At 37.1% G+C, this 10707-nt stretch overlaps 2 protein-coding genes across 3 annotated transcripts; both read right to left on the bottom strand.

The window, feature by feature from the left end:
* Positions 1-2480: 2480 nt before the first annotated feature.
* Positions 2481-6945, bottom strand: LOC122087884 (transcription initiation factor TFIID subunit 11). 2 transcript variants are annotated; one of them, XM_042657005.1, is made up of 6 exons: positions 6714-6945; positions 5649-5987; positions 4753-4840; positions 3229-3328; positions 2980-3140; positions 2481-2749 (listed from the first exon to the last, which is right to left on the bottom strand). In XM_042657005.1, the coding sequence occupies exons 2-5, from the start codon at positions 5960-5962 to the stop codon at positions 3013-3015; spliced, it is 630 nt and encodes a 209-aa protein (XP_042512939.1). In that variant the 5' UTR covers positions 5963-5987; positions 6714-6945; the 3' UTR covers positions 2481-2749; positions 2980-3012. The 2 variants fall into 2 exon arrangements, with proteins under 2 accessions (XP_042512939.1, XP_042512938.1); XM_042657004.1 differs by having other exon boundaries at positions 5649-5982; positions 6714-6943.
* A 2088-nt stretch (positions 6946-9033) lies between these two features.
* LOC122089065 lies at positions 9034-10161 on the bottom strand. Its single transcript, XM_042658499.1, has one exon. The coding sequence runs from the start codon at positions 10159-10161 to the stop codon at positions 9034-9036; it is 1128 nt and encodes a 375-aa protein (XP_042514433.1).
* Positions 10162-10707: the final 546 nt, after the last annotated feature.

The following is a 10707-nucleotide window of genomic DNA, read 5'->3' as shown; positions in this document are numbered from 1 at the left end:
TTTTATTTTAAATGTGAGTTGATCTCATATAGATGTACTATATGATTTGACTGTTCATCTTAGCCAATCTGATGGGGGTGAGAGTTTTTTTTTTTGGGGCAAGGAGGTGAGAGTTTGTGATAGTCAATTACCAATGGAATTCACATCCTTAACCATTATGTCTACCATTGGCTCTTTCAATATGAATTAAATCACTCTTTATTGGAGCATCTAAATTTATTAATTATATGATTCAACATGACATTTTTATTTTAGGGAAAAGAACTTTGTTTGGTCTCGTTGATGCCCTTGTGCAAGTTGTCATTGGCCCACGTGTTGGTGCAGGGGTTACACGATAAAGCATTGATCTCTTCCCCTTTATTTATTAAAAATTCAAATTTTTTATGCGAAAGAGCTGATCGAGATCTTTTAGTTCATTAACATTTCATCTGAATTATGATTTTTCATAAACATTTTAAATCATGACAAACATCGTGTTATAGTTTAATTTAATATTTGACCATCAATAGCTTCAAGAAATTTTTGATTGGAATAATACGATTCAACTTTAATGTTTTAAAATGCTAATTGAACGATCATAGATTGGACTTTACCATTATGCTTATCATAATTTAAAATGCTAAATAAATGGTTAAGAAAATTTTGATAGTCTAATCTCAAATTAGGTTATACCATAGTATTTAATGTTAATTCAACAATTATGATTCAAATCAAACATTTAAAAAGGTTAAGCATTATGATTAAGTTTGTATTCTTTCAATTAGAATATTATTTAATCTATTAATGTCTGATAATACATCATATTGTACTATGATATTTGTCATGATTTAATATGTAATATGAGTAGTCAAAAGCCAAATCAAAGGTTTAAAAAATGTAACAAAATTTACGCGACCTTAAGCACCAACTTTTGAATTTTAGGAACCATAGTTGTATGTATCCAAATAGTGAGGAACCAAATTTGTATTTACCTTTGAAAAACAAAATGATGTAATGTGATATGCTAATAGAGGTGAGTGTCAAGTTTAGATTCCAATTCTATCTATTTATTGGAAAAGGAAAGATATAATATATAGTTTGGATTCTATTTCAATTTTTAGGAAAAAGAATTCATCCGTCGGCCTTCTATTGTGTGCGTTGAAGATGTTCCTATCTATGCTCTCATTGATCCGTGCATCTGGCATTTCTACGCCAGACTGAAAGGGTTCTTTCACCCTTGATTTTAATCAAGTATATTATATAGAGTGCAGAATAAATAGTATATTAAAGCGTGAGATTGAACAAGTGATTCGAAGACAAAGCGTGCTTCCGTCTTGATTACGCCTCCTTGAGATTTGAGATTTGAGATTTGAGATCATCCTTATCCTAATTGTCAATTATTAAATTAATACCTTTTTTTAGTAGAATATTAAAACTAATAAATTACTGTTATGATTCAATTTAATTAAATAAAGCCCTTAATTAAACTAATGGGAATGGGAGATGTTAGGGGCCCACAAATAACATCTTTTACCACTGCCAACTGGCATGAACCCTAGAGAGGAAACCAATCTGTCCTACTCGGAAACACACTTCCTTTAGTTCCTTATTCCCCATTGAAGATGCCACGACTTCATGGTTCATTCTCAATTCTTAATTCCCACCCTCTCATGGTGGTTTTAAAACAAGGAATCAATCTCTGAATCGGGTTATTTCGTTTCGGATAGGTCGAAATAGATTATGAATCCATTGAAATCAGTCAGATTCTATATAGCCCTTGGAACTATTAGATAGGAAAACCGGACTGAACTGGGTATTTCATTTGGGATTAGGGTTTTAGGTATCGGTCTTGGATCGGCCATGTTTGCCGACACCAATACCGTATCAATGAATGGTGTGGATAGAGGGTATAATTGTCAAAATATGTATGGTATCTGTGTTTTTTAGGGCAAACTGTCCGATACAGATTGATGCAAATTAAAATAGCCCATATTGGGTCTATTGGATGGGCATACACAAGCCCATTTCAGCTGTGGGACCTATTGGGGAGTTGGGCCCATTTCTTGGACATTTGCCTTCTCTAGGAGAATCACAAATGCCTCTGGTTTTGATGGACACGGGCTCATTTATTGGATGAGTTTAAACCTTATTTGAAAGAATAAGTACTACACCAGGGAAAAGCCTACCACCAAACCCAAATCTGAATCGATGCTTGAGCAAGTCCACATCCTCTGCAGCCAGCGATAAGGTGAAAGCATCGGGACATGCACCCCCAAGAGACTCCCAGCCACCCCATGCTCCCTGCACCAATGCAGCAGCTGCAAACAATTTTCACACTAATCGAACACCTCTGGTTTCAATTTTCTGTCAAAATAATATCCCAAATGGTTTGAAGGTCCTCCAATTTCATGTTAGAATGCCCATGCCATACGGTTCTGGAAACCAATTGATCCTTCCTGTATGTCTCTTTTATTACATGAATCTGTGGATAGACCAAGCCATTTCAGATAGGTAACTGTAGATTCCATGATATCCTGCATTGATTTCTTTACCAGTCCAGTCCATTCACAGTTCATGTACTTATATGGAAGAAATCCAAAAAAGCTAGATGTACAATTTACACAAGGGAGGAAAGTCATGGAAGAAACCAATCTTATATAACCCATTTGATCTACAAATCTCTTAGCCGAATTCTCCTCCCTTTCCCACATCGTCTTTAAACACATCGTCTTTAAAGGGAACTCTGACTACATGTTCAACTAGTCTGAATCTGCAGTTAAACAGACAAAAAAAAAAAAAAAACCTTTTATCAGATTGAATTGAATCAAATTTTGCTTAAAGGGAATGACTTAAAGAAAAAGCTTGCATAGATGAAAGAAATAAAGAATGCAGTGGAGTGGCAGTGGCTGCCAAGGGAAAAGAAATCAGCCCATTCATCCGCCACACTAAATTGCAAGATATTGATATCATATCTCTTAGGAAAAGGCGTAGATCAAAAACCTTGTAGTCTGCTGAGAGTTCAGCTGGAATCATCTACCGGAAGAGCCTTGGAACTGATCTCTTTGGTACCTTTCCTTCAAGCTTCAGTCTTCTATATGCTTCCCGGATGTGGCAAGGCCTGATAGGGCCAGTCTCTTTTCTCTCTGTCATAACTATCCTTCCTGCAGAACAAAGTATAAGACCGTTCTAAGCCACAGAGTAAAGAATCTGTAATTCTGAAGAGGAACATTGAATTCAATGTTTACATGCCTGTTTCCACGAGCTCTCCAACAAACATTTTTGCTATTCCCGAAACTACAATCGTCATGGGTAGAGAGATTTTCTGAGTCCCAGTAATGCTTGCCAACAACTGCACTCAAAATTAGAATCAGGAGAATTCAGGATCTCCTACAATTCGATTACATGATCATTTTGGGATTTGGGTAAAATTTCAGATTTACAGCTTAATCTGAGTGATACTAATGAATCACATGTGCAAAGCAGTCATGATCCAAAATTTGATTAGGAAGCAACGTATGCTTATTATAGAATACTATGTCACATTCATTGCTACAACTTAAAAATATTTTGTATGCATGCACATGGGGGGAAGCAACAAATATATTACTCAATCAGCTGAAGCTCCTTGATATTGATTTTCATGCTCTACATGAGGAAATCCCTGCCCAGCAAAACCATCAGATGAAAGAACTAGGATACCATCAAAGAAGACTATTTCAAAAGGATCCTCCTGGAGTAATGGTTCAAAAGAGTCTACACCTACGTCATTTACATATTCCTCAGCAAGCAAGGCATACCATGCTTGTGATGGTGCCACAAGATGCATTTAGTTAGATGGACGGTAGAGAATTTCTCTGCAAGGATCAAGGGAAGAACTTTTGCACCTTTTTATTCCCATGTCTTCTACCAATTATTACTTTTTATTTTCCATATTTTGCTTTTATCTCATCATGTTACATCCTTCAACCTTCCATGCCCTCAGTCTCTTTCATCCTGGCATAGTTTTATAATGTTTACTATATCTTCCTTTTTTGCTGTAAGTTTCTCCATAATTTGAAGTGATTTGCATTGCACATATTACATGAACCTTTTACATGAGACAGTGGCGAATTATGAGAGTTAGAGGAACCAGGGAAGTAGATAGGTAGAGACATTGATCACCAAAGACCAATTCCCACCAATTCAGTTTCCTCTAAATTTGTGCCTAGAAAGTCCTGCTTGTTTCCAGGCAAAACCATGTAAAAGGAAAGTTTAAGGTAAATCAGTATTTCAACTGATTTTTTTTTTCCTTTTACATGGTTTGCAAAGAAAAGAAGAGAGCAGCAAAATCAAATCCTAATGCACAATGATGGTAGATACTAGATAGTCTATTTAGAGGAGAGGAAACTAAATAAATATATATATTCAGCTATATCTCATGGCAGAAATATCATTCCAAACATATACAGCTTCCTCAATCCCACAAGAATTTCAGTGCATGCAGTAAAACTTAAAGAGCCCCTGTAGTCACATATCAAACGCCCCATCCCAATTTTGCAAAAGTTGTATTATGTGTTGAACCATTTTGGCCCGAGGCTTATGCTTCACCTTTTAGGCAAATGGAAGCCTTGCATCACGCCATAGCATTTATACATAATTGTGTGTCAGAAAAGTTACAGCTGTCTTTTTTTGTGAAAATGTTGAGATTCACGAAACTCAGGAAATAAACATAGGAAAAATAAATAAATAAATAGCAAGAGTAGATCCCACAGAATGATAAATGAAAAGGCATACCTTTTTCATGTTAGCTCTCTGAAACCCAGACCTCCGAAATGATTCATATCTGCTCATCTGTTCCTCTGTGAATCGAGACAGAATTGCCCTGAAATTGAAGAAGAGATGCTCTTATATCAGTGGAACATGACCAGACACGTGAAATCTTGATTTTCAATACACAAAACAAGAAATATTTGCCCTTATTTCACCATATAATATCTAACTCGGAAAAATAAAGCAGCTCCTTATTTATGTGGGAACCATAAATGCCAATCATATTTGCTGTGATGTTCATGAATGGTTCAGAATATTACACCGATTTCCATCTTAGGACCATTGGAGATGTGTTCACTTTACTGGTTTGTACAAGTATTTTTGTTTCACTAATTACTACTATCCTAGACACATCATGGTAAATATTGGCAGATGGGACTCCATGATTTACTAGAACTCTATTTAGATTCTTATATTAACAGCTGCTTTCTAAAAAAACCAGTTGGAAGTGCAAGCATGCCACGGGATGTTTCAACTTGAACGTCCCAGTACAGATATAGTTAGACAAATCTCTTCAGAAAGCTACATCTAACAGCAGTGTTTTTTTTTTTTGGGTGGGGGAGGGGGGATTGCATGGTAGCAGTCACAGCATTGCCTTGACCCAAAAGAATCAACAAACAATAATTTTTGGAGTATCCTGGATCATCACTGGCCAACAATATTTTTCTGAGTATTCTGGATCATTATTGTCATTACCGATATAAATCATAGAAATGAACCAACGAGATGGCTACTGAAAATCTCAATGTAGAAAAAATTAAATAAGAATACAAAGATACAAATTTCTAAGCGAAATAGAGAAAAGAAATTAAGGAAATTTGCATCATTTTCAGGGAGTTGAGAAATGAATGACACTCAACTGCATCTTCACCAGTTTGTCAGGGTCACCACCGGGCGGAAATTTTCCTAGCTCGGCATCCATGTTTTCTTCCTCTTCCTCCTCTTCCTCTTCTTTCGTTTTTCCAGCAGCTGCTGCACCTGATGGAGCCACTACCAAAGTTGATGGGTGGGTGGGCTGAATGTTAACACTGGGGTCATCCTCTTGGACATCCATAGCAGTTGATGTGGCAGCAGGAGTTTGGGTTTCAGTCTCATCAACAGCAACAGGGGATTCAGGGGGTGATTCTTGCTGCTCCTCAAAGGCCACCTCAAACGGATCCTTTGATCGCTTCATTTCTCTCCTTCACTGCTATCCTGCTCTGATAATTGTGATCAGTAAAACTCTACCCGACGGAAACCCAGGAAAATAAGCTGAGAATTAGACACCATTTCCAGAGAAATAAAATATGTCATAGCAACAAACTATAAGTACTTGCAGAGAGAAAGTCTAGGGTACCATGGTTGAGTTTCAACAGAAAAAAGGGGGTAAAAAAAAATTAGGTCCAGAGAACCAAAAACATCAAGACTTTACCGAGATATAATCATGCAACTATGTTAGTATTACTTTGATTCATAAAATTGGAAGCTCTATAAGAAGATGATGAAATATCTCTTCAAACTAGAGGTGTAGAAAGATAGAAACAGAAAAATGGTTATGCTAAAGTTGATCCATATCTTTCCATTTCAGGTAAAAGCAGTTGAAATATGTAAAGATGGAGATTGATAAGGCTTCTCTCCCTTCATGTACAACATCAAGGCCTACATCCTACACAACAACATATAGGGAAAAAGGAAAAACGGAATTCAGAAAAAAAGAAAGTAGATCATCTGTTAGATCCTGCATTGAATTTTATAGGTTAAAAAACAAAAACAAAAGTGGCTTTAGAAACTATCATCAATCAGCACAAGAGAAAGTTCTAGTTATCGAGAGCAGTAGCACTCAAGATTACTCCAACAAAAGCTTAATAAATCCGATATGAGCCAACATAGCAGAAACTCAGAAGAAGACCCAGTTCATCACCGAAGAAACTCAGAGAGACGCTTACCTGAGCTTGAGAAGAGATGCCGGATTCAAAGACTCCGTCCGTCCGTTAAGGTTGTAAGGAAAAGAAAAGGGGAGGGAATCATTTAGGTCATCACTCGCCAATTGAGCTGAGCTCCAGGTATTGAATCACATCATCAGCAGTGGGACGGTCCTAGGGTTCCGTTTCTCCAAGAAGGGATAGAAGGCGGTGAGCGCCGACGTGGTGACGTGGCAATTCTCACAATTTGATATAGGAAAAGAAAGCTTGCCGGCAGTGCCTCCTATACTACGCCCTCTCACATGGGGTAGTGAAATGACTATCCGCCCCTCCCTTTGGATGCCTATACGGTCTTTCCGATGATTCGCGCTGGTGCAGAAGCCACACAACAAGTCAGTAGCCAGTAGCCAGTAGCCAGTAGCCAGTAGCCAGTAGCCACTGGCCACATCCTGTTTCAAATTTCAAGATACTAGGGGTGTCGAGTTTTTAAGTGTATCCACTTATATGTATCATATATTTAAGATATCCATACGATATGATACCTAAAAAAATTTGATATTAATACATATAAGAAACCACATCTTTTATATAATCAAGGGGAAGTGTATTCCATGGGGGAATGTGGTTCCTGCGAGTGCACGAGGGCTAGGGGGAATGAGGTTCCTCTTCACCTCATTGTGTGATTTTTTGCTTCTTGAGGATTAATTTTCGTCGTTGAGACAATATATAGATGCCCTTGTGTGGTGCAAATTAAATTTGAATTCATAGTTGTTTGACATGTTCTTTTTGTATGCAATGAAGCATTAATTTCAAGTTTGTATCGTGAGTCAATTTGTTGGGGACGAATGTGCAATCATAAGGAAGAAACCAAGCAGTCAATCCATACAACATGAAAAATTTAATGTGTTTCGACACGAATGTCTACATCCACTTGAGAGTAAGGTTTTAAAACTTGGTATCGATCTCAATCAAGATTGATCCGGATTGGATTGGTATCAATTGCAATCGGACTAGATCAAACAGATTTACCCCCCCCCTTTTTAATTGGTATTTTAGACTATTTTACCATTTTAACTCCCCGGTGGATCACTCAAGATCGGGGATCACTCTCAGCCAATATTGATCTATGTGTTAAATTTGGTATTAACACATGTAAAAAACCATATCTTTTATAAAATCAAGGGGAAGTGTATCCCATAGGGGAGTGTGGTTCCTTTGCGTGCACGAGGGTCAGGGGAAATGTGCTTCGTCTTCACCTCATTTTGTGATTTTCTTTACTAATTTAGGATTTTCTTCTTTGAGACAATATATAAACACCCTAAAAATCCTAACTCTCACACACTTACTGCTTACCCCATGTACATGCAATGGATCCAAAATTTAATCTAATGATAATTGTATGAACCACAACATGATACAAGACCCCAAACCCAATAGATCTTGTGCGATGCAAATTAAGTGTCAGGGGATTTAATTCTTATTTGTTTGACATGTTCTTTCTGTATGTAATGAGGCAATAATTTCAAGTTTGGATCATGAGTCAATTTTTTGGGGAAGAATATGCAATCACAAAGAAGAAATCAAGCAATAAATCTCATATAACACAAAAAATTTAATGTGATTCGACTTGAATGCCTAAATCCGCTTGAGAGTAAGGTTTTAAAACCTAGGATCAGTCTCCACCAATATTGTTCCAGATTAAACCAATGTCGATGGGATCATATTGGATCAAACAGATTTACCCCTCTTTTTAATTTTTCTTTTTTAATTGATATTTTGGACCATTTTATCATTATAACTTATTGATGGATCAATTAGAACTGGGGATCAACCTCGCTCAATATCAATCCAATCCAAGTCGATCCTAATCGATCCGTCCAATTTTAAAGCTATGCTGAGGGAACCAAAGATTGTTCATTAAACCTAAAAAACTTTCTATGCCACTATCCACTTCACAATGTGATATTCCATACTTGTGTCTAGGGTTTTCCACACATAAATAATATATATGGAAACCTAAAACCATAATCCTTATACAATTACAATTTTGCCCCGTATATGTAGTTGATCCAAAACCCAACCCAATAATGATTATATGGACTTGCAAAATACAAAACACACCCAACCCTAATAGAATCAACCATGGATTGAGATTAAGTTGATGCAAGTAAAGGTTGTTAATGAAGTGCTCTAGATTGTTTTAGTAACTTAGAAAGAGGATTCAACCACATCCTTGGGAATTCTCATGGTGATCACTGTAAACAGATACATTATTTTGAGAGAGACTCAAGGACTTACACTACAAAATGGACTAGTTGTCTTCTATTGATAAGATACAAAATCTCTAAGCATTCTGTGCTTGTAAGAATGCATTGAAGTCATCTCTTGCCTTGCGTAAACGTGGTGTAATGCAAGAACCTGATGAACCAGTGGAAGAAAATCTAACATGGCGAGATGATTCCTTTGGGTTAATATTATTCCTTGCAATGGCTCCACTCCGATCACTGTCGAAGAGGAATGCCGTCGTAACCGGAGAATTCGCGTCGTTTCCACAGTTTTGAATCAACTCTAATGGCAGATCAAAATAGAGATGATGAATAGATTCACGATCACCATCATCTTCATTCATTATAGCTGATGAAGTCCATGACCCACATTCAAATTTCTCTAAAGAAACTGATCTTGAGATCACATTTCTCTCCACTACTACTGGTACTTCTCCTGCTTCATCCTTTCTTGCTCTCACTGGCTTTGCCCCTCCTCTACCAAAGGCTGGCAAGAATAGACATTTCCCACATTTGAAAATGTCTATCTCATCCTTATTTCTTGGATGGTGATCTCTACCCTTCTTACCACTAACATAATCGTGTTTATATTCTGGGTAGCCATTTTCTTCATCAATTTCATTCTGATGACATACCCCATGAGTAGTGGAATCCCATGTGGGGACAGTCCCCACATGAAGATGGGATCCAAATTCACGACTACATAGTTTTCTAGAGAAAAAATCAAATTCATCAGATGGAGCAGAAGCTCGTCCCTCCCCAAAAGACTTGCTTCTAGAAAATAGATTTTCTGTAGCAAATCTAGAGAGACCCAGAGTTTGCTGAGCTTGGTTTTTCCATTTCTTGACATTCTTGGACTGAGGCAGACCAGTAGAAGAACGAGGTGAGGCTGTAGTGGAACCAGGGAGACTGGCACTTACAGACTTGTGCTTTGAAGGTGGAAGTGGTGGTGGGTAGAGGGGAATAGTGATATCTGTGAAGGAAGAATTATCAGTTGGTATCAACAAAGGAGGACCTCCATACCTAAGTGATATTGGATCTACTGATATCTGCTTCTCATTCTGCATTGGAGATCTAATTAGGGTTTCTCCATGAAAGCCCTCAATGCTGATACAGAGATCATCTTCCTCTCCATCTTCATCTTCATTAATGTGAATGTATTCTCTTTCTTGTGAGTATTTAGACATTTTGTAATGGAAGGGCCAAAATTTCTATGGAGGACAAGGGCAGGTGGTATGGGGTATGGGGTATTTGAAGGGAAGAACTCATGTAGTAGTAGAAAAAGATGAAGAAGATATTTTCAACAAAGAAGAGACTACGTGCCAAGCATGAATCTTGAGTCTTAGATAGTAGTGATTTCCATGTATATTATTCTGTATAATCATGTCTATTATTATAATATTCTTTTCTTTTTCAGGTGGAAATGAATATTAATATTATCTTTGTTATATACGTGCATTCACATACTTAAGCATTTATATATGGTTGGTATAGTTTATGATTATTCCAAAAGGTAAGAGAATCTTATCCGCTTACATGATCATTATGTTAGCACGTAGCAGGCCAATGGAAAGCCGTAGAAAAGCATCTAAACCGATTAGTATCGTTTTTTTACTTCCACCTATATTTGAGAATAAAGACATGCAAGCGAGCAAGGTTATTTTCTCCTTTCTAACAACATTTTTTGTGCAATTGCGAAATTTTCTTAATCTTAATACCTACTAACTACAAGT

This window comes from Macadamia integrifolia, chromosome 9 (genome assembly GCF_013358625.1).
Source record: "Macadamia integrifolia cultivar HAES 741 chromosome 9, SCU_Mint_v3, whole genome shotgun sequence".
Classification (NCBI taxonomy): Eukaryota; Viridiplantae; Streptophyta; class Magnoliopsida; order Proteales; family Proteaceae; genus Macadamia; species Macadamia integrifolia.
This window is presented reverse-complemented; position numbering and strand designations above follow the sequence as displayed.